The sequence below is a fragment of the Marmota monax genome, unplaced genomic scaffold, assembly GCF_021218885.2.
Source record: "Marmota monax isolate L192 unplaced genomic scaffold, Marmota_monax_Labrador192_F-V1.1 WCK01_AAM20220418_F8-fsc00145, whole genome shotgun sequence".
Classification (NCBI taxonomy): domain Eukaryota; kingdom Metazoa; phylum Chordata; class Mammalia; order Rodentia; family Sciuridae; genus Marmota; species Marmota monax.
In genome coordinates, this window is record NW_026695201.1 from 5,389,912 (window position 1) to 5,414,134 (window position 24,223).

A 24,223-nucleotide genomic window follows, 5' to 3' on the forward strand; every position below is an offset into this window, starting at 1 on the left:
CCTCATGTGATGGTGGAGGGGGACACAAGCCCCTAAAGGCCCATGTTCCTGATTATACAGAGTTCAGGGCAGGAGAGATCAGCCATGTGGCATTCCAGAGAAGGAGTGTGGAAACTGCCCTCTGGACCTTTGAAGTTGGGCAATCACAAACCAGGGCCCCACGTCATTCCTGGCTGTGTGGGTCATTGACATATTGACAGACCACATGGCCCCAGCAGAGCACAGTGGGGAGACATGCCAATCATAGTTAAATCAGACCACACCATTGGATCTAGGGGCTGTCTTAACCCTGGTGAATTGTAAGGTCCTGTATCAATAAATGTGTCGCTCTCTGTGTGCCATGGTGCTGCTGTCCCCGGGGGCATGCTGCTTACCGGCCAGCTCACTGGCTGCTCAGAATCATGTTCTTTACCGTATCAGCACAAACCACTGATCAATACTAGGGGAAATCCCTTTGCAGTATTTAGTTTTTGAAACTCTCCTTACTGGCACCAGGTCTTAGCTCCAAATGTGGGGAAAAAACTTTATTTTTCCAAAATTACAGGAAATAACTTTCCTGCACACATGGCCCTCCTATTTTTTTCTTGGCAGTACTAGGGATTGAATTCAGGGCAGCTCTATCCCTGAACTACATTCCCAGCCTTTTTATTTTATTTTGAGATAACGTCTCACTAAGTTGTTCAGGCTGGCCTAGAACTTGTGTTATCCTCCTGCCTCAGTCTCTCTAGTCACTGGGATTACAATTGCAATGGTCCCCTGCAATGGTCCTATTCTTGCCTTTCCTATTAATGCAGTCTTTGCTTGGGTAGGCTTAAAGTTATTCTGAGGATGTTAATTTCTTGGATATCTCTTATACTATTTTTATGTGATTTGTATATAAACAAGAAAAGCAAATCTCAATGAATCTATATGCTTCATATGTGTCTATGTGTTGGATTGTCCTCTTTTTTGTTTCATCCTTATAAGGAGTGATATCTAGAGATTATCTATACTTTTAATCCAGCAATCTCACTTCTAGGAATTCAGCCTAAAGAGCTACTTGGATGAGCTCAAAGAGGTGTAGAAAAGGTGACATCATGGAAGCACAGTAGCATTGCCTTAAGGGCTCATCAGTAGGGAAACTATTACATGCATGAGATTGACCTGTATGCAGTGGTGTAGACAGATGCCCAGGTTATACTAAAAGTAAAAACAGAAAAAACATTTTGGAGAACAGTGTAATGTGAACCTTTTTACATAGAATAAGTCTTCCTTGTTTCTATGAATCTATGTTCTTCATATACAAAGAGTGAGGTACATCAATAACTATTGGGAGGGGGAACTTTACTCATTTGCTCTGCATATTTATGTTACTTATTTGAATTGTTTATGGCAAGAAAATACTTGTATATGTAATTTGGTTTTGGTGGGGTTCTTTTTTTTTTGAACTGGGGGTCTAACTCAGGGCTTTGCGAATTCAAGGCAGATGCTTTGCCACTGAGCTACATCCCAGCCCTGTAATTTGGTTTTAAAAATAAAAGTATAATCAGGTTAAATATTTTAATAAAAACTATTAAAGTCAGGTGTGGTGATGCACAGCTAAAATTCCAGCTACTTGGGAGGCTGAGCCAGGAAGATTGCAAGTTCTAAGCCATCCTGGACTACCCTGTCTTTAAATAAATAAGTAGGACCAAATGTAGTGGAACATGTGTATAATCCCCGCAACTCAGGAGGCAGAAGCAGGAGGACCATAAGTTCAAGGCTCAGCAATTTAGCAATAAGATTCTATATCAAAAAAGAAAAAACGTGGTAGGGATAGGGATGTCCCTCTCCCTCGTTAATATTTGTCAAGCACTTAAGTATAAGAGATTTTTAAAGCAGTTGAACTATCAGATGAAAAAAAATTGAGACAAAAAGGGTGAAATGCCTTGCCATAAGAATAGTGGTGAGAATCTTCACAGGAGTCTTTCTGATTTGAAAGCCTGCTTGGCTAAACACAATGCTCTGCTGCATCTCTGATAAAAAAGGAAATAGAAATGTCTGATTAGGTTGCTTTATATAAAGTTAGAAAGAACCTCAAAATGAGTTGGGTGTGGTGGTACAAGCCTGTAATCCTAGCGACTCAGGAGGCTGAGGCAGGAGGATTGCAAGTTTGAGGCCAGTCTGGGCAATTTAGTGAGACTTGGTCTCAAAAGTAAAAATTAAAAATGGCTGAGGAGGTAGCTCAGAGGTAGAGCACCCCTGGGTTCAATCCCCAGTATTGGAAAAAAAAAAGTTTCCCCAAACAAAACACCCCTTTGGCTTTTAATTTTCTCATCTGTAAACCAGCGAGATGAGCTGGGTGACTTCCAAAGGGCTGTCCATCACTAACATTCTGTTGTTAGGGACACTTGCTCTTCCTCTTCTCACTGTGTGTTTGCTTCTTCCCCACAGTACGTAGGAAGCCTAGATGTGCCGAGACCCAACAGCAGGGTGGAGATCGTGGCTGCCATGAGACGAATACGGGTGAGTGGTTGGTGGTGGTGATGTGAGGAGCTAGAATTCAAGCACCTTAGCTTCTGTTCATTTCAGACGGTGCTGGAAGTGCCAGATTGGATGACAACACACTTTGCAGGCCCCAGACCCCTTTTCCTATATCATCCAGGAAGTGATTCTGAATTAGGTCCTGATAAAAGGCTAAGGTTAAAATGGATGGATGTGCTGGCTGAGAGGTACCATCTTCCCTGGTGTGGCCTGCACGCTGTGATACACAGTGGTGATTGATCAGACAACGAGAGATGGTCAAGTGTTGCTCGTATTGAAAGATTTTAGGGAAAGTAATTAGCTGGTAATTGATTCAAAATGTGTTTTTGGAAAAAGGTAGTTTATGTGGCGTAGAATATGAGATTTGCTTGACTTTTTAAGAATAACTGAGATTTCAATCAAATTTCCTTGGTGCCTGCTCTGTGTGCATTCTCTTCTGCCATTTTGTGTACTCTATTTGAAAAATTTGGTGTAAATTCCAACTTATAGCTTTCCGCCTCTGGTACACAGAGCAGAGATTAAATGAGAAGCAAATTGTCTTCTGTCCACCATGAAGGAAAGTTATCTATGTGCTCTGCACTGGAACAGGAGAAATTACCTTAGACCTGTGCAGTTTAAAGGTAGGTTTGGGATTAATTAAATGGATTAAGTTTTTTTTTTTTTTTTTAAAGAAAATTGGTTTCAGAGTCATCTCTGGATGGAGCCTGGTTTGAACTCATTGCTTGTTGTCCTTTAGAAAAATCTCCTCAACTAAATGGAAAACATAAAGGGGGTGGGACCTTTGTTTTGCTATCTTAGTTTTATTTTTAGTCAATTCTTCATCTGATCAACAGAAACTTCAATCACAGCAATGTTGGGAATAAAATAAGCTGTTCACCACCATTTTTCTGAGTAATTCGTGAGCCTAACAAAATAATTTTTTAGTGACTAAATCCTCCCATTTTTTAAAATTCTGAAGTTGAATTCATTGAGACTAGTATTAACTATAACAATCCTGTTTTTCATGGACTTATGAGCAAGTAGCTTCAAAGCACTTCCACATGAGGAATTTCCTTTAATGCTCACAGCAAGCTGTGAAGTGGCGGGGGGGATCATGTCACCCTGATTTTCTAGGTTAACAGAAAGGTATAGTGAGGTGTCACAGAGGTCCAGGAAGGGACAGACACATGGCCTGAATGCATTTCTTCACTTGGCCTCATGGGAACATGCTAATTTCCATCCTTTAGGTCGCAGGCTTGCTTCTCAGTATTTCCAGACCACTTCTTCTGTTCCTTTGCCTTCTGAGATAAAAATCATAGAGGCTTGCCAGGCTTAGTGGCACACACCTGTCTTCTAAGAGACTCTGGAGGCTGAGGCAGGAGGATTACAGGGCTGAGGCCAGTCTGAGCAACTTAGTGAGACCCTGTCTCAAAATGAAAATAAAAAGGATTGGGGATGTGGCTCAGTGGTAGAGTGCCCCAGAGTTTAATCCCCAGTATAAAATAAAATTTAAAATAATAATAATAAAATTGAAAAATTTTTAAATCTCAAAAGCCTTGTCTAGGGAATTTTGGGAGTGTTACCACTGCTAGGATTGTTGCTGTTATGATCAGAAGGGCTTGACCTGTAGCTGGCATGTCAATCAAATAAAGTCCTTCTTTTATTTGTGTTTGAGGATGGAATATGTTGCTAATATTTCACTCTCCTATGAAAGTAATATGTCTACAAATAGTAGCTACTAGTAGTAATAGCTACTTATTATCAAGTGCTTTGCTAGGTGTTTTAATATTAAAACACTGTTTTATTATTTACTATTTGACTACATGGGGTGAGGCTATTATTATTACTTTTTAAATATTTTTGGTATTGGAGCTTTAACCTTGGGGCACTTTACCACTGAGCTACACCCCAGTGCTTTTTACTTTTTATTGTGAGACAGGGTCTCACTAAATTGCTTAAGGCCTTTGCTCAGTTGTTAAGGCTGACCTCAAACTTGTGATCCTCCTGCCTCAGCCTCCTGAATTGCTGGGATTGCAGGTGTGCACCACTGCACTCAGCTTATTATTTCATTTTACAGATGAGGACATGAAACCTTGGGAACGTTAAATAATTCATACTGCTGTGAACAGGTATAGATGGGATTCACACCTAAGACTCAATGTCCCCTTTGAACTCCTGCTTGAGGCTCTTTGTGATACTGAATGAGTCATGATACCAGCTGGAGAACCAAGAATTAGGACATGGCAACTCTCCAAAAAGGGAGTCAGTGGCAGAAACACAACTTTGACTTTTTGTTTGTTTGTTTAGTGGTGTTGGTGGGGATTGAACCCAGAGGTTCTCTACCACTGAGCTACACCCTTACCCCACCTTTTAAATTTTATTATCTATCTATCTATCTATTTATTTTTGCAGTACTGGGAGTTAAACCCAGAGGGTCTTTACTGTTGAGCCACACCCTGGCCCTTTTTGTTCTTATTTTGAGACTGGGTCTTGCTAAATTGCCCAGGCAGTCCTTGAACTTGTGATCCTGCTGATTCAGTGTCTCATCAGCTGGGATCACAGGCATGTACTACTGTGCCCAGCTAGAAACACAACTTTTCAGAATAAACAGAAGCACAGGAAAACATCACCTGGAAGCAAGGGAAGGCTGGACATGGGATCTGGAGACATTTGGGACTGGACTGTGGCCTCTGTCTCCTCTTTGTTTATCACCTGCCAGTTCCTGCAGCCCATGTGCCTCTTCTTGTAGGCCCCTTCCCTAGAGCTGCTTCCAGCACTTAATGAGCAGCTCATTAAGTTAGAGGGAGAGATTAATTGGCCAGAAAGCTGTTTGGTCTGGCTGTCCGCTGTCCAGTCTTTTGTTTATACTGACCACCATTAATAGCAAGTGCTCTGACTGCATGTCTTAACCAAACCCTGCAATTCACTGCGAAGTCCAGGCTGTTAGTTTTTTTTTCCCTCTCTCTCTCTGTCTTTTTTCTTTCCCTTTCAAAAGCTGTTTGGGCTGTAATTACAGCTGTCAAGAACTAGGGCATGGAATTTCTGTGTAAAGGACTATTTCTGACGTTATCCTTTCATATCAAAGGGTGCTAGGGTAACATTGGGCAGGACACCGCTGGCTTTGGTTGCTGGGTGCATTTGTGGGCTCTGAAGCCACAGGCCTCAGAGCTTGGCCAGAGCCGTGGGTAGTCCTCCGAGATCAGCAGTTGTGATAATCACAGAGTGTTGTGTGTGAGCTGCGTGTGTCTTGTCATATTGTGTAGATGCTGATCTCTCTGATCCTGACTGGAGCACGGTGCTGTGATGCAGCGTGAAGACCACCCCTGTTTTCCAGAGGTAGAAGCACTGAGAGAGCGAGGGCTTCTGCCTGAGGGTGTGCATATTCCTCCCTGGAGCCAGGGCTCTTGCAGGTTGATATATTTCTGCTCCTTCCTCTGCCTCGCACCCAGTGTGGACTCTGAGCTAAATACACAGACTGTGTTATTGACTGGTTCTTCTCCTTTCCCCTCTTCTTATTTCTCATTTGTTCTTTACCTTCTTTATCAAGAATGAATATTATCTGTCTTGGGAATAATTTCTTATGTATATATTTATTCTTATATATATATTTACACTATTGTACTTTTTTCATCTTGTACAGCTGAAACTCTATACCCATTAAATATAATTCCCTCTCCCTTCTCCAGCCCTTGAGAACCACCTTTCTACTTTCTATGATCTATTTTTTATTTTATGTTTTTGGTACTGGGGGTTGAAGCCCAAGGGTTCTGAGCTATATCCCCAGCCATTTTTATTATTATTTTGAAACGGTCTTGCTATATTGCTGAGGCTGGCCTAGAACTTGCAATCCTCCTGCCCCAGCCTTCCAAATCACTGGGATTATAGCCATGTGCCAATGCTCATCTGGATTATTTATTTCTAGGATTTTCCATTTAATAGTTTTGGTTCATGGTGAGGGTAATTGAAAACACAGATAAGGAGGGACTACTGTATTCATATATATTTGTAATTCCCACATTCATGGTGTTAAAAGTGTGTTTGCATATATTATTTCATTTTATCAGTCCAATGTGTTCCTATTTGTTAACTTACTTTATGAGAGATAGGCAGGGAGGGGAGAAAGGACCTGGCTTACCCTCCATATCTGCCACCCGTGTGTGTGTGTGTATGTGTGTGTGTGTGTATGTGTGTGTGTGTGTGTTTTCAATCATGTGTCAGGTATCTTTGAGTTCTTGTTCCACGCTGGGCCCTGTTGGGAGCAGTACTCAGCATGCGAGACAGGCACATGAAGAGCTATGAATATTATTAGGAAAAGGGCAAGCAGTAAAGAAAGTGCAACTGAGCTGTGTCTTTGTGCCTGTAACCCCTGGTTTCAATCAGTATCCCCCCCGCAAAAAAAAAAGAAAGAAGAAAGAAAGTATATAACTGGAAGATCTAACTGAATTTTTGGGAGACATGGAAGGCCTTGTGGGGGTACTAAGGAATGAAGTTGGTGATCAGGAGCTGCTGCAGCCAGGTAGCTCCTGGATGGGACTGTCACAGCTCAGGGAAGACCTGCTTCTTCTGGAAGGAGGAAATTGTTAGAGAAGCAGAAGTTAAAAAGGTCTAATTTGGGAAAAAAAAAAACAAACAAAAAGCAGGGATAGAGTCTAGTTTGGGGTGGGGATGGTACATTTTAAGAAGCTCTGATAAATTCATCCACTTAGTTTCTTCCTGGTACCACATAGCCATCTTGAATCTCTGGTGCCTAACAGAGTGCCTGACCTGTGTATGTCCTTTGTTCCTAAATATTGGATTGGGGTTGGTAACAGTACTGTGAATTGAACCCAGAGGTGCTCTACCATTGACCCACATTCTCAGACCTTTTTATTTCTTATTTTGGGGCATGGTTTCACTAAGTTGCCCAGGCTGGCTTTGATCTTGCGATCCTCCTGCCTCAGCCTTCTGAGTCATTGGGATTATAGAAATGTGCCACCACACGTGGCCTGTTCCCAGGTTTTAATACCAGCTGCTGTCATTTCACTTCTCAGCTTCCTTGGGAAGGCTGTGCTGTGTCATCAGGAGAGCTGGCAGTGAGGAGTAATGAGAGTGGGGTTGAGTCTTCTCCTTGACTTACTGAGTGACATTGGTGAGGCATCCAGCTGCTGTTCATCTCAGTTCTCTCATTTATAAGAGAGAGCATGACACTTCTTGTTCGTCTCTCTGGTGCTATTGTTGAATCTGGGATAATGGGTGAAAAAATGCTTTATAAACCATAAAGGGCTATTTATATTCATTGGTATCATTCTTATACCTTCCTTTGGGTTTCAACGCATTTCATAAATGCAGATAAATATTCAGAGAAATATTGAGCTGCCTCATCTAGATACTCTTTCCAGCCAGTATCTTTTTTCAGGTTTTAGTGCAAACACCCCTTTCTTGGGGAGGTTTCCCTGAATAGGTCATCGTGTCCTCTCTTTTGCTGAGGTACTATAGTCCTCCCTTGGTGGCACTAGGAGCAACTATATTCCCAGTGTCTGGCACATGGCCTGTCTATGTTCAGTAGACTTTGGTTGAATGACTGAGCAAATTATGATTATTATTTTTTGTGGTGCTGGGGAATGAACCCAGGGGTATTCTGCCATTGAGCTACACCCTGAGTCCTTTATATTTTTTATTTTGAGACAGGGTCTTACTAAGTTGCTGAGGCTGGCCTTAAATTCGTGATCCTCCTGCCTTAGCCTCCCAAATTGCTGGGGTTATAGGTATGTGCCACAACACCTGGCAAGTTACAACTGAGTGAGTAAATTAATGTTATTGATATCCATGTGACTATAAGGCAGTGAAACCAAGGGAAGTGTCACTGAGTTGTTTTGAAGTCCGACTGGACCAGTTCTGTAGCTTGGCCTAGCGCTGGTTGATGGAGCCAGACTGTCAGCAGGTACTTCCTCTTTTACCTTGCAATGTGTTAAAGGGTACAGCTGTCCTGGTGGCTAATGCCCAGATTGCTGGCCATGGAAAAAGCAGGGGACAAATCCCTGCAGTAGAATGTGATACAGCCTTCTTGGAGACCTGTGCAGGTGTGACACTGGAGGGCTTTGTGCTAGTGGCCAGGTGACACTCAGAGCTTTAGTCTCCTGTGTGGCTCTTTTGGATGTGGGATGGGCATGCTCTTGTCTATGCTGCAAATAGCTTCCAAAATGGTGCAGTTGGGTACCAGAGTTTCCTATTTAACATGACTTGATTATACCAATGTGGCTTTCAGGAGTGGCATTGGTCCATGGCCTTGAACAGAATGGTCTGGTGACCAGGAATTGGCCAAGTCCTTCCTTTCCTGCAGCTCCCTTCCAGTATTGTACACTATTCCAGAAATTTCTTTCAAGGAAAACAATAATATGGGGGAAAAAAAAAAGAAAAGACTCTGTTTACTCCCCCCCACCCTTCAGCAGTACCAGGGATTGACAGGGCTTCCAGCATGCGGGGCAAGTGTTCTACCACTGAGCTACATCCCTGGCCCTGACTCTGGGCATTCTCTTGGACACCTTGGATGAAATGCTCCTGGGACGGCTGGCTGGGTGGACGCAAGAACTAGAGTTGTAGCTGCCTTCTGTCTGTTTGCCTCTGTCCTTCCCCTGGCAGTGGGCCTCGGCCTCTCTCCACACATTCAGCTGAGAAAGTTTGGAGGCTTTGTCCCAAAGTCACTCTGTCCCTTTTTAGAACTTTCTCCAAGGTGGCTGTCTGTCGTCACTCAGCACTCTTTACTCCTCTTTAACCCATTAAATCTCAAGTTTTCTTTCTTTTTCTTTTTTTTTTTATATAAGTTTCGGGTGCATTTTTATTATACTCAGCAGTGACTTTGTTGTTACATATTCACACATGCATATAACGTAATTTGGTCCCTTTCATTCCCCAGTAGCCCACTCCCTCTCCCCCTCCCTTCCCTGATTCCCCTTTTCTGCTCCACTGGTCTGAGTTTTCAGTCCTGTGAATATTTCAATGAGATTGACACAGGTGCATTCAAATGGGTTGGAAATCATAATCTGGAGCTAAGATATCCTTTCTTATCATTGAGGATGAAAATAGATTGTCCTATAAATAGGACAATATAGTATCTTTCACATATATAAGCCATCCTATAAATAGAACATTTGGCAAATATAGCACATGGGATACTGGGGTAAAATGTGTTAATTGTTCTGTCTGAAGTTCAGAGTTGACAAATCCACCTCTGAAGAGTTGTGACCAATTTCTTGCTCGTTGTGTTGGCAAGGCCTCATTACTTTACTATGCTGCTGTAATAAATTACTTCCGGGCTGGGGATGTGGCTCAAGCGGTAGCACATTCGCCTGGCATGCGTGTGGCCCGGGTTCGATGCTCAGCACCACATACAAACAAAGATGTTGTGTCCGCTGAAAAACTAAAAAATAAATATTAAAAAAAAACATAAAAAATAAATTACTTCCAAGGTTGTGTCTTTAAACAGCACCAACTCTTTTATCTTATGGTTCTAGAGGTCAAAAGTCTGAGATGGGGCTAATCTGAAGGGGTTGGCAGGGCTGCTTTCCTTCTGAAAGCGCAAAGGGAGAAGCTGCCCCTTGGGTTTTTGAGCTTCCAGAGTCTGTCGCATCCCTTGCTTCTTGGCTCCCTTCATCTTCATATCCCTCTGACCCTTGCTTCCTGTCTTATCCCCTAACTCTCCTGCCTGTGCTTTTCACTTATATGGACCCTTGTGACTGCCTCCTCCCCAAATTCAGAGAAGCCTCCCCCACCTTCGTTTTTTAACTTAAGTGTCCTTAATTTAATCACACCTACAAAATCATTTTGTCATATAAAGTAACATTCATGGGTTTTGGGGATTATGTCATGAACACCTTTGGGGGGGGGATTATTTTACCTTCCACAATGGGGCTAGAGCATTAGGCTTCTAGCAGGAATTGGAAAGATACCACCCTTTAATAAGGCGCTCTAGTATTAGAATCAAAAAGAACTAAGTTCAAACCCCAATCCTTCTATTAGCTGAATGGCTTTGGACAAAATTCTTAACCCATCCATCTTCGTTTAATCATCAATAAAATATCAAATAAAATATTAAAATGAGATAATATCTTTTTGGCAAATGGATTTTACAGTTAAATGTGGGTGAAGTACCTGGCACGTGGATTCCACACCATAAATAATGGTTCTTTTGCATCCTAATTACTGTGTATTGGGCAAGAACAGGGGAATCAGGAAACCATACAAGTTGGCTACCAGGACACGTAAGCACCTGATAAAAGTTAGCTATTATTCAAGACATTTATTCACTTTGAGGCCAAGTACTTATTTTCTTTAACCAGTCTGTAGACTAGTGTTTCTCAAAATGGGTTCTGTGGCTCTCTTGGAATTTACGGATTTTAAGATTTGAGAGTTGTCTATAAGAATTTTAAAACATTGCGTTTTCTTTTGATCCTAATACAAGGAAAGCAAAGTAAGCCTATTCTGGACCGTTGGAAGCGCCATCTTGTAACTGAGCAGTGTCATTTGATTTTTATCCTCCAAAATTGTATTTGCTTGTATCTGCTTCTGTGGGCACCAAATAGTTCTTTTGTAATTGTTATGCCCTTTCAGGGAAGAAAGGAAGAACAGGAAGGGTTTTTGTTTGTTTTTTTACTAGTGATTGAACCCAGAGGCACTTAACCATGAGCCACAACCCGAGTCTTTTTAAATATTTTATTTAGAGTCAGGGTCTTGCTGAGTTGCTTAGGGCCTCACTAAGTTGCTGAGGCTGGCTTTGCATTTGCAATCCTCCTTTCTCAGCATCCTGAGGTGCTGGGATTACAGGCATGTGCCATTGCACCTAGTTTAGGAAGGTTCTTACTATGTATGTAATGAATACCTGGCCTGAGGCATATGCCTAGCTTTTGCACAGTCATGAGTTATGGGTTAAGACCTTATAGTACTTGGAATAGAGGAAAGTGGCAGAAAAGTGGATTTGGCACATGGTGTGTGTACTGTAGGCAGAGCTGATACATAGTCACATGGTGCAACTGCTTGAGTTGTTTATGGATGGTGTTTGTTCTGATTACTTTCAGTTTTTGTTGTTGTTGTTGTTTGAAATTCTGAGCATTACACCTTAGTATTTGGGAAAGGCCAGATGTGGTGGTTATAGGCCTATTATTCCAAAAACTCGGGAGGCAGAGGCAGGAGGATTGCAAATTTAAGGCCAGTTTGGGCAACTTAATATAATGTTGCCTCAATTTAAAAAGTAAAAAAAAAAATGTGGATGTAACTCATTGATAAAGTCCCTGGGTTCAATTCTTAGTATGTAGTTGGGGGTGGGGCAGAGAATTAGGTAAGGTTACTGCCCTATTCCTGTTGAGAGTAGTGATATTTTGTTTTATAAAAAATGTCTTCTCTGACATTAGAACTTTATTTGAATTTATTGGTTACTTAATTTGTGTTTAACTTATAAATTTGTATAAAGCCTATATGTATAAGTAGTTTATGTCTAGTTTTATGTTTTCCATATTTAAATGATTTGCCAGCCCTTTGTCGGCAATGGCTTTATTGAGATACAGTTCACATATTGTACAATTTAACCATTTAATGAATACAATTCAGTGGGCTTTAGTATATATTCGTAGTTTATGCATCAATCACCACAATCAATTTTAGAACATTTTCATGACCCCAAAACGAAACTCTGCACCTCTATTTTTATACTTTTGCATTGCTGGGGATTGACTGCTAGGCAAGCACTCTACCACTGAGCTACACTTCAACCAAATCTGCACCTCTAATCTGTCATCTCCCAATGTCCCTGGGCCCTCAGCCCTAGGCCACCACTAATCTACATCTTGTCTATATGGATCTCATATAATATGTGGTCTTTTGTGTCTGATATCTTTCACGTGGCATTGTGTTTTCAAGTTCATCCATGCTGTGGTATGGGTCAGTACTTCATTTCCTTTTTTTTTCTGAATAATATTCTGGAGTATTGGTATACTATGCAGTGTTTATTCATTCAAACACTTTTTTTTAAAAGGGGATTCAACTTTACCAAACTTTAGAAAACACTTGATGTGGATTGAGCATTGTGTGATAGGATGATTATGGCTGTTTTCTCATCTGAAGGAAATAAATCAGTATTTTCTCAGAGATAGTTGGGCAAAGCATCCTTATCAATATAAAGACTGATAAACTGATAGCAATTGCTTTGTGTGTGTGTGTGTGTGTGCGCGCATGCGTGTGCATGTGTCTGTGTTACTAGGCATTGAACCCAGGGGTACTGTACTACTAAGCAATGTCCCCAGCCCTTTTTTAAAAAATTTTAAGACAGGGTCTCTCTAAGTTGTCCAGGTTGGGCCTCGACTGTGCAATCCTCTTGCTTCAGTTTCCTGAGTTATTGGGATTATAGCCATGTACCACTTGGCCCCTAATTAATTTTTTACCCACTTATTTAAAAAAAGTGTATTGACTTTTTTTCATTTTCTTCTGGTACTGGGAAGTGAACCCAGGGCCTCATGTCTGCTAGCCAAGTGCTTTACTACTGAACTACAACCCAGCTCTTTTACAAATTTTATTTTGAGCTGGTTACCATGGTTCATGCTGGTAATCTGAGTGACCCAGGAGGTTGTGGTAGGAGGATTACAAATTCTAGGCCAGTTTCATCAACTAGCAAGACCCCCAGCATCTTAATGAGATCCTATCTCAAGATAAAAAATAAAAAGGACTGGGAATATAGCTCAGTGATAAAGCACACCTGGATTCAATCCCCAGTATCTCTCTCTCTCTCTCTCTCTCTCTCTCTCTCTCTCTCTCTCTCTCTCTCTCTCACACACACACACACACACACACACACACACAGAGTTTTGAGAAAGGGTCTCACTGAGTTGTCCAGGCTGGAACTTGTGATCCTTCTGTGTCAGCTTCCTGAGTATCAGGGGTTATCAGGGTGCACCACCACATCCAACCTCATTCTGTTTTTGAGTTAATATTGTTTTAATATTGCTGCTCTGGGGATGCAGCATCCCTGTCCACATGAAGCTTATTTTATTTTGGTGGTTGGAAGAGATGGAGGAAGAGACTTAAGCATATTATGGTATTTCATGTGACTTCCTGCAGAACAGTAAAGCAGGGCATGAGACTAGACCATGCCACAAGTTAGGGGGGTGGGTTATTTTTTTATATGAGCTGTTGGGGAAGGCCTCTGTGTCATGGTGACACTTAGGTCTGTTAGAGATATGAATGAAAGAGGTGTGAGCTATAGGAATCTTGAGGAAGAGTATTCCAGACAGAGGACCTGGCAAGTGCTAAGGCCCTGGGGTGGGAATAAACTTTGCAGGTTCAAGGAATAGCCAGAAGCTTAGAGTGAATGGAGACATAGGTGCCTGAAGGAGAATGGAAGATTATTTTTAGGAATTAATTCCCAGGAATTACACTTCAAGAGAATCTAAGAACCTATTAAATACCTGAACACACTTGAGCAAATATGTTGATTTTTCCCTGAATTTGCACCAGACTGAAAAATCACTCAGTATAATGAATTTAGTTCTGTTCCTGAGGTGAGTGATTGAGGAATGATTTGTAAATTGGGGCAAAGCTGTTAATAACCCAGAGTTGTTATCAAAGTCAAACATATGCCTATTTTATTAAAACCCTTTATGATCAAGAGTAAGAAATAATGTCCTTGAGTTTCTATAGGAACATTTGAATATTCCCTACCCACTCCACAGTTTTCTGCACTGACCCACTTAGAGCTTGGTGGTGGTAGTGGGGCTTTTGAAACCAACAGTGTTTATCCATTGCAGGAGGAGGAGATGCAGAGCGCTAGTTCATTGCTGCTACACTAATCAGCCTCTAGGTATTCTTTGTTCATATTCCGGGCATCTGCAACAGGTAGTGCTGAACATTTATTCCTTATTTTGATGAATTTCTTGGCTTTACATAAAGAAATTATTTTATCCATTTTGTCAGTAGGGATTAAACACATCACAATGCTTTGTACCCATCATCACTCTCTATTCCCAAACCTTTTCGTCACCCCTGCTATAAACTCTATAATGGTACCTCCCTCCTCCCCTAGCCCTGGAAATCTCTGTTGTGCCTTTTGTGTCTATGAATTTACCTATTCTAGAGATTTGCAAAGGTGAAGTCTTCTTTAATATTTCTCCTATATCTGCTTGTTCAACTAGGCATGTTTTCAGGGTTATTCATGCCTTTGTATGGCTGAAAAGGATTTCTTGTGTGATATTATGTACTTAGCACATTACATAGGTTTTGATGTGCAGTTTATTGGTTTCCTCTTGGGACCCAAAACAACATACTTAGGACAGGATGTGCTGCCATGAAGGAAGCATCTTTAGCATGGTACATTGAAAACTCAGCTTCCAAGAGGACAAACTTCTTTGCTCCTTGCTGAGAAGGCCCCATTTGTTACTTATGTAGCACTTGACGATTGTTTAAGTGAATTTGTATATCTTGTTATCTTTTAGTCTCTAGTAATCCATAAAGGCAAATATTATGGCTGTTTTATAGTAAGGCTCACAGAAGTGAAATGTCTTGCTCAAACTAATTGTATAGTCATTGTCTTTCCTGGTACCAAGCAGAGTTGGATCAGGATTGCGCTGTGCTGTGTTACTGTGGCAAGCTCCATGCAGAGCATTTTAGAGGTATTATGTTAGTTGATCCCCACAACAACTCTGTGTGGCATAGATATTATCACCCCATTTTATAGATAGGAAACTGAGTCCAGAGAGGTTAAATAGCTTGTTTTAGCTCACAGAGCTGGTAAGTGGGGAATGTAGGATTTACTCCAGAGTGTGAACATGTTGTGGTTGTAGTATGAAGACAGAGGTTGGAGTCCAGGCTGCTGACTCCTGGTCCAGCATCCCACGAGAGCATCCTGACTACTCTTGCTTTATCACAAGCAGCAGCATTCATGTCCCGGATTGTACCTCTCTTCAGTCTGGGAACACTGCCAGGCAGTGCAGAGCACGAGATGTAAATAAGGTCGTTACTTGATTTTATAAACTTCTTTTTAGAGCTTGAGACTCATATATCCTGTGTGACACCCCCATTTGGATGTCCCAAAAGACACCTTAAATTCAATATGTCAAAAACAGAATTCATCATTTCTGCAGTGCCTAGTCTTTGCTTTGAACCTTCTCCTCTATGTTTTTTCTCATGTCTCTTTATTTCATTGGAAGACATCTTACCCACCCAAGAATATAAGCTTGAAACCTCAGGGTTACTTTAGACTATTCTCTGTCACTAAACCCCGCATGATTTGCCTTCAAAATATTTCTCAAATGTGTATCTCCCTCTCCGCCCTCCAAGTGGAGGCCCCTGCTATTTTATCACATGGACATCTGCCATAGCCCTCTAGAGGTAATTCTGTAAGGCACTGTCCCGCTTAAAACCATTTGGGGATGTTCATCAACTAAATCCTGGATTCTGAACTCTGAGCAAGGTCTATGGGGTTCTGTCTGGCACAGTTCCTTGTGCCTGTATGTGCCCTCTTGGGACCCACCTTTATTTCTGTTCTTCCTGCTGTCTGGGAAGCACCCCCTCCTCAGGGTGGCTCAAGTGTGTCTCCTTGGGATTCAGCTCAACCTCTTGTCCTTCATGAGCTAGTTCAGGCTTTCATGTCTTTTAGAAGCATTCCCTGCTGCCTGCAAAGTAGCTTGCCCTTCTTTTATGTTACCATCTATAGAGAATTATGTCTCTGCATTTGCCACAATGCATTTGTCTCCTTGAGGGCAAAGACTGTGACAATCATCTTGAAAGCCAAGGGGCGAATTGCTGAACTGCTTATTCTTTTTCTGTAATAGAGAAGATATCACTCCTGTTGGAATTAAAATGTAATAATGGTGTCAGGTCCTTAGCACCATGCATGGCTTGCCCTAATAAATACCCAGTGGATGTTCACACCTTCCCTCTACATCCCTAACGTGTATGGCTAGAGGAAAACCTTTCTCCGTTATCCCGGGACACTGTCATTTGTTGCATATCTCCTTATGAATAATTTTGGGGGTGGGGTACTGGGGCTTAAACCCAGGGATGCTGTACCACTGGGCTATATCCCCAGCCCTTTTTATTTTGAGACAGGGTCTAGCTAAGTTCCTGAAGGTCTTACTAAGTTTCTGAGGCTGGCCTGGAACTTGTGATGCCCTGACTCTCAGCTTCTTGAGTTACTGGGCTTGCAGCCGTGCCCCACTGCATCTGTCCTGAATGATTCTTGACGTGGAAATGGAAATCCTTTTATTTTCCTTCTCCAACACTGTGTCTTTGGGCATATTAATTTCTCTGAATCTCAGTCTTCCCACCTATAAAGTGAGGGTCTCCCTCTGCCCTGTTACCCTAGTGGCTGTTTTATGAGAGTTAAATGAGATACTTCATAGAAAGCTTTGCAAATTATCAAGTACCTGTGCTGATAAGTAGCAGCTGGATGCAGCAGTGAGAACTGGCAGCACAAACCTCCTTGGTGAGGATACTTACTGGATGGAAAGTCCCTCACTTGGAGGTGTTTCTCTGGGAATGAGTTGGGTGCGCTCGTAAAGATGGAAAACCTGTAGAGAAGAGAGCTGCTGTCCCTGCTATTCCCTACAGCACCCAGCCCTTTGGCGTTTAATCAGTGCACAAGATAGTATGGCAGCTGCTGCTCCTCAGCCTCCCTGGCTGCACTGTCTCCCCACTCCCTGGGGAGGTATTAGCTGCACTGTGGCTTGCTGTGGGAATGACAGATCACTTCTCTACAGTGTGCTGAACCCTGCTGTCTAACCATGGAAATCACCCTCGTTAGTGTGATATTTAAGCAATTCACACCGTCTCCTTAGCCACTAACCATCCTGGGAAGAGTTGGCACTCTGTTTTGCCACTGTTCTTCTTCTCATTGCCCTAGGGCTGGTTAAATAGGTGGTGCCTATTTAAATCCTGGATTTATCCTATGAAAACAGTCATGCCAAGATCTTTTTCTCCTTTCTCCTCTAGTTATCTGAGACTCAGGCCTGCATAGTGGAAAAACCTGGCCCTGGGCTGGAAGAGTCCTGGTTTTGCTCCTTGCTTGCCCAAGACATATGTCCTGAGTGACTTCATCACCTGCTCCTGGCTCCTAGGTTCACATGTGACTCATTTCCCTATGGGAGCCCATTTCCCCTTCTTGCCCTGAAGCAGGCTGATCCCTCCCCAAAGCCCCTAGACTTTTCTCCCTCCTGCCCCTGTGTTTGCTGTGAGCTGCTGCTTCCATGTGGACCCCTGGGACCGCCCTCTACCTGACCACTGACAGCCTCTCTGGGGAAGAGGCACTTCCTGAGCAGCTCAACCCAGGCTTGGTATCGCGGCCTTGTTGACAGCATCCTATCCTCTTGTTGCTTACTTTTGTCACTTGTTAACCCAAATGGATCTTTTCTTTATCCTGGCTTGGGAGGAGCTGGAAGATAAAGCATTTTTAATACTTCTGGATGTATACTAGTTGCTATTTTTTTCTTTTGGTGGTATTGGATATTAAATTCAGGGTGCTCTACCACTGAGCTATATTCCCATCCCTTTTCTAAATGGTTTATTTTGAGCTGGACATGGTGGTGCACACCTGTAATCACAGTTACTTGGGAAACTGAGACAGAAGGAGCACAAATTTGAGGCCATTGTAGGCTACTTAGTGAGATCATTTCAAAATAAAAAATGTAGAGTATTAGTCTGTCCTTCCTTCCTCTCTCTCTTTCTTTCTCTCTCTTTCTTTCTTTCTTATTAATCCTACGGGTGCCTTACCACTGAGCTATATCCCCAGTTCATTTTTTATTTCTTATTTTTATATAGGGTTAATCTAAGTTGCCCAGGCTGAACATGAACCTGAGGTCCTCTTACCTTAGCCTCCTGAATTGCTGAGATTACAAGGTTTTACCACCAATCCTGTCAGTTTTGTGTGTGTGTGTGTGTGTGTGTGTATTAGCTTGATAACTCCTCAGATTTTTTCTTTTTTAAAGAGATATGAGCCTAAAAGTTGCTTCATGAAAAAAACAAGGAAAGTACAGGGAAGAAACGGTTTCATTTCTTGGGTGACACTGATGAACCACATCAGAATTCAGGTTATTAGTTCAGAAGTACTAGTGATATAGCATGTCTGTGTCAATGTCAGTTGTTAGATCACTAGTGCTTCTCTAAGCATTTTGCTTGTAGCAAATCTCGAATTCAAGTTGTTCAAGAAATGCTTGCACAACTTGCCTAAGCTCACCTCTTCTCCAGAACCTGGGCTCCTGCCTGCTAGGTTGTCTCTCTAAAGCAGATAGAGATTGTTACTCCCCTACTAGGTAAGCTGAGGAAGCTGAGGTTTGAGGCCAGCTTGGGCAATTTAGGGAGAGCCTGTCTCAAAATTAAAATAATAATAAAAAAAAGGCTGAAGATGAAGCTGTATTGTAGAGTGTCCTTGGATTTGATCCTCTGAAAAGAAAAGGAAAGGGAAAAACCACCACTTTATCATCCTGTTTGGGATTCTCTGCTTCTGAGACACTGCATAGCACAGCCTCACCTCTCTTCCTGGGCCTCTTCCTGCATGGAACCAGCAGTAGTCTTTGCTCCATCCTGTTGAAACCAGTCCCGGGCCTTCCACCCTTCTCTGAGCTGCTGATTAAGCCAGACTGCTCAGGTATGGACTTCCAAACCAACCTGTTTGTCTTGGGTCCTCAGCCAAGCTTTGTGACATCAGTTGGTACAGGTACAGAAAGAGCTGATGAATAGGGTCAGGCTGCATGGAGAGAAGGGTCTCTGGCAGCGGTTGCTTGATCTCTTGGAAGAGTAAAGGCCTGAAAATCATGTGCAAGCGACGTAGGAGTTGTCACTGTACTGAGGCTCATGGGCAGGAGGGAGGGTTGTTCTTGAACACTTTTTCTCTGTCCCTCGCCTCTCTGCCTTTCCCTTTCCTTACCATTTCTCTTCCCTCCCTCCCTTCCTCCATTGAAAAACTTAGATGCAAAGAATGGTGGCACAAGCCTGTAATCCCAGCAACTCAGAAGGATGAGGCAGGAGGAGTGCAAGTTTGAAGCCAGCCTGGGCAATTTAGTGAGAACCTCTCTCTCACTAAATAAAGAACAAAAAGGGCTAGGGATGTAACTCAGTGGTAGAGCACTCCTGGGTTCAATCCCCACTATGGGGATTGGTGGTCGGGTAGAAAGAGTTAGATGATACATAAAAGAGAGGCTTCAAAATTTCTGTATTCTTTCTAGGTGTAATAAATTTCTGTTCCCTGTTGAATAGGAAGCTTACAGGGCAGAGGCAGTAAGGGTTGCATTGCAGTCTTCGTTCAGGTTTGAGTGCCCAAACCACCTGCTTTGCATTGGGTTGGTCCTGTTTGGTGTGAGTCTTAAAAAGATTCTCTCCCACTTCAGGAATTGGGCAGGAACTTGAAGATTAAAATAAAGGTCTGATTCCCTTGGCTGGGATTTTTGAGTGATGGAATTCTAACTGCCTCACAAGATATCAGAGGCTGCTTCCAGATGAAGATCCTCTGTGGAAAGAATTTGGGGCTGCTTTCAGCCTTTCCTCGCCAAGTGACCTGACTTGATTTGGGGCCCCAGTTGGATTGTTCTCCTTAGAACCTACTATCCCCTGACCAAGGTTCCCCCTCACCCCCACAGGTTTCTCATTTACAGAAATCCTTACTCCAAACCTGATTAGATTTCTTTGCTGGTTTGCACATCTGGTCTTCATTTAGCAGGGATGACACTTAATTTAAGTAAGAATTTGACTGCCTTTAAACTGAACAACTGCATGCTACTGAGGGGCCCATGAGGAGCTGGTAATTGGATTGTTTATTGAAAGAGATCATATTGATTTATGATTTTCACTGAAGAAACCCATTCCCAGAACCCTGCATTTAATTGCATGGTGGATACTCAAATACTCAGACAACTTCTTTTTCTTAATTATTTTTTTAAAATTTTTAGTTGTAGATGGACATAATACCTTTGTCTTATTTATTTATTTTTTGTGAGGTGTTGAGGATCAGGCCCATTGCCTCACACCTGCCAGGCAAGTACTCTACATCTGAGCCACAACTCCAGCCCTTCAGACAGCTTCTTTAAGAATCTAGTGTCCTTAGGCTGGGGGTGTATCTCATTGGTGGAGTGCTTATCTAGCATGCAAGAGATCTCCAGTACTGAAAAAAAGTAAAACAAACAAAAAAGAAGGAAAAGAATCCATTGTGTTTGCTCCTGGAGAGGAGCAATGCACATGCAGGGCCACTGTATGCATGTGTCATGCATGCATCTGTCCTTGCAGAGAACAACTGTGCATAAGCAGAGCTGGAGGGAGGGCTCCTCCTGTCCACACAGCATACCTTTGGATCTACTAAAATCTCTCTTGTCTTCGCTGGAAAACCTTCAGTGGCTCCCCATTGCCCATGAATGAATACGGAGTCCTCAGCTGGTGGTTAGGGGGATCCCTGGTCTAGCTTCACTGTGCCTCTTCAAAGTCATTTTGTATCATTGCCGGAGATACCCAGTTCTCTGGCCAATGAGTTACATACTGTCATTCAATGTGTAGTGTCCTGTTTGCCTAGCTCTTCTGTCTTTATACATTTTTTTTTTCTTTCTGGAATTTCTACTGTCTCTTTCCTGCCTGCCTGGTCTGTATTCTTTAAGCTCGTTCATTTTTCTCTTTTCTTTCCTCTTTCTCTCTTTCTTTCGTTCCTTCGTTCGTTCCTTCTTTTTAATACTGGGGATTGAATCCAGGGGTGCTGTACCACTGAGCCACATCTACCCTCCTTTTTGGTTTTTGTTTTGAAACAGGGTCTTGCATAGTTTCTGAGTCTGGCCTGGAACTTGTGATCTAAATGCTTCAGCCTTCTGAGTTGCTGGAAATACAGGCATTCACCACTGTGCCCAGCTTCAAAGTTCATTTCAACAATGGCGCATGCCTATAATCCTAGTGATAGGATGTTGAGACAGGAGGATCAGGTGTTTGAGGCCAACTTTGTGTGACCCAGTCTTAAAAAATAAGAAGGGCTAGGGATATAGCTCAGTGGTAGAGTGCTTACCTGGCAAGTGTGAGGCCCTGGGTTCAATCCTGAGTACTGCAAACAAAAATAAGTAAGAAATAAAGTGTACTACACTTTCACTGTCTTAAAATCCTCTGCTCTGCCTAGTTATCTTCTCTCTTGTACCACCCCCGCCCCTGCCAGCCCCTGGCAACCACTGATCTTTTTGCAGTCTCTATAATTTTGCCTTTTCCAGAATGTCATATAGTTGGCATCATACAGCAGGTAGTCTTTTCATATTGTTTTTTTTTTTTTTTTTCATTTAGTAATGTGCATTTAAGTTTCCTTTATGTCTTTTTCTGGCTTGATAGCTCATGTCTTTTTAGCACTGATTAATATTCCATTGTTTGATGTGCCACAGTTTATTTATTTATTCACCTCCTGAAGGACATGTTTGTTGCTTCTGGGGCTTGGCAATTATGAATAAAGCTGCCATAAACATGTGTGCAAGTTTTTGTGTGGACATAAATTTCCATTTCATTTGGGAAAATACCAAGAAGTATGATTGCTGTATTGATATGGTAATAATATGTCTAGTTTTGCTTCTTTTTGTTTCACTATTATTCTTACTTTAGAGACAATGAAACCAAAACAGAGAGAAGTTGAATAACCTTCTCTGAGCCATAATGTATTCATCTGTTTTCTGTTGCCAGTGACACATCCTATAGTCTGAGTTATAAAGAAAATATTGATCAGTGTGGTGGTGGACACCTGTAATTCCAGCTACTTGAGAGACTGAGGCAGGAGGATCACAATTTCAAAGTCAGCCTCAGCAACTTAGTGAGACCCTGTCTCAAAATAAAAAATATAAAAATGGGCTGGGGATGTGGCTTAATGGTTAAGCTCCTGGGTTCAATCCCTGATACCAAAAAATAAAATAAAATAAAAATAAAAAAGCATCGGGGATGTGGCTCAGTGATAGAGTACCCCTGGGTTCAATTCCCAGGACTTAAAAAATAAATGATGAAGACACTGATTTGCCTGCTAAAAAGCTTTGACTCAAACTGCTAGTGGTAGAGAGCTACTTACAAATTATTAGGAGAGGAGAAATAGAGTGAGCTTTACAGATTGCTCTCTCATAGGGGCAGAGGGTAGATTAGGAGGAGAGCAAGACTGGATTCCATTTCATTAGTTCTGTCTAGAATGTTGGCAGTGGAGCCATGGCAGTGGGGAGGATGGATCTGGGAGATAAGGATCAGGGTTATATAGGTATTTAGGATCTGGGTTTCTGAATTATGAGGTGCTAGAAAAGCAACAATAGTCATACTGACAACATATTCACTCATGAGCCAATCACTTATAAAAATAGACCAGATGGTGAATTCACACTAAGTTGACCCCCAGTGCATCATGCCCAAATATAATCCTCTCCATGATTATATTATATTATATTATTTAAGACTGTTTTAGTAGACAGAGTAAGAGCAGCTCCTGCAGGCATCAAAGAAGTATGGTCCCATGTTGTGAGAAGGCCATGTGGAAAGGGGCTAGAGGGGCTTCTAGGAGCCAAGAATGGTCCCTTGCTGACTGCCAGCAAAGAAATGGGCCCTCCCTCCTATAGCCACAGGGAACTGAATTCTCCCAACAACTGTGTGAACTTGAAACCGGACTCCAGGCTCTGGAAGGGAACAGAGCCTAGTGGATACTGTGATTATAACCTTAAAAGATCCTGGGCATCTGGGCATGGTGGTACAAGACTGTAATCCCAGTGGCTGGGGAGGCTGAGGCAGCAGGATCACAAAAAAAGCCAGCCTAAGCAAAGACAAAGCGCCAGCCAACTCAGGGAGACCCTGCCTCTAAATAAAATACAAAATAGGGCTGGGGATGTGGCTCTGTGGTTGAGTTCGATCCTCAGCACGCCCCCCCCCCCCACCCACACACAAAAAGATCCTGGACAGAGGACCCCAGTAAACAATGCCTGGACCCCTGACTCTGGGAGATAATAAACGTGTGTCTTTTAAGCTGTGAAGTTTATGGTCATTTATTATGCACCATTTGAAAACTAAAACAGTACCCATTCGGTCATTCTCCTCTTAAAAGCAACATCTATTTTTGTCCATTCTCAAGGCCTGTCAGCCAGTCTTATGCTTTCAGATCTGGAAATATGATGCAAATTTCATGCAAATATATTTCAGAGTAAAATGCAAATATTGCAGAAGATGTAGGATTATAGGTAGTCAATAAAAGGAATGCCGGGGAACTGTTCACACCTCTCTACAGACAAATGAGAACTGGGCAGGATAAGACCCGCTCATAATTGATGAGAAAAAACAACCACATGCTGACAAGAAACCCACTTCAAAAGAGTAGGATTTGAATATCTTTGAATATTAAGACACCCATTTGAGCAAAGGGAAGTCCTTAAAGAATTTTTGCAAAGATTCTCCTCTGAGTAGTATTATTGTCAAAGTCAGAGGTGAAATAAAGGATGTCATATTATTGTGTAGTTATGTTGCAAAAATTACAACAAATCAAGATGAATTAACTTAGTGTGGGCCAAGAATTACTGCAATTTCAATATAATCTAAATGGTTCACATTTCAAATAATATTTTACATTTTAAGTAACCTCATTTTGCATAATTTCCCCCTCATTTCAAAAGATTAAGTCTCTGTCAGCTCTTACTTGTTCACTGTTTGCTCCAGGTTGTTTCCAGTATCAGGAGCCTTTTAAGCACCTACTGTCTCCAGATAACAGTTACCAAGGACCTTCTGAATTAGGTGGTAGCATTGATAATGAACTAAGTGTAGTGGA

General features: G+C 42.1%; 1 protein-coding gene and 1 long non-coding RNA gene across 7 annotated transcripts in view; both read left to right on the forward strand.

Moving 5' to 3' along the window:
• The window catches only part of LOC124082526 (carboxyl-terminal PDZ ligand of neuronal nitric oxide synthase protein), a 305,891-nt gene that overhangs the window by 75,807 nt on the left and 205,861 nt on the right, over positions 1-24,223 (forward strand). For all 6 annotated transcript variants that reach the window (XM_046428959.2, XM_046428960.2, XM_058574121.1 and 3 more), the window contains exon 2: positions 2,413-2,484. In XM_046428959.2, coding sequence (XP_046284915.1) covers positions 2,413-2,484 — 72 coding nt within the window. The remainder of the gene's footprint in view (positions 1-2,412; positions 2,485-24,223) is intronic.
• Positions 2,497-6,887, forward strand: LOC131423609 (uncharacterized). The gene is made up of 2 exons (XR_009225366.1): positions 2,497-3,122; positions 5,745-6,887. It is a non-coding gene; the product is annotated as an uncharacterized LOC131423609 (long non-coding RNA).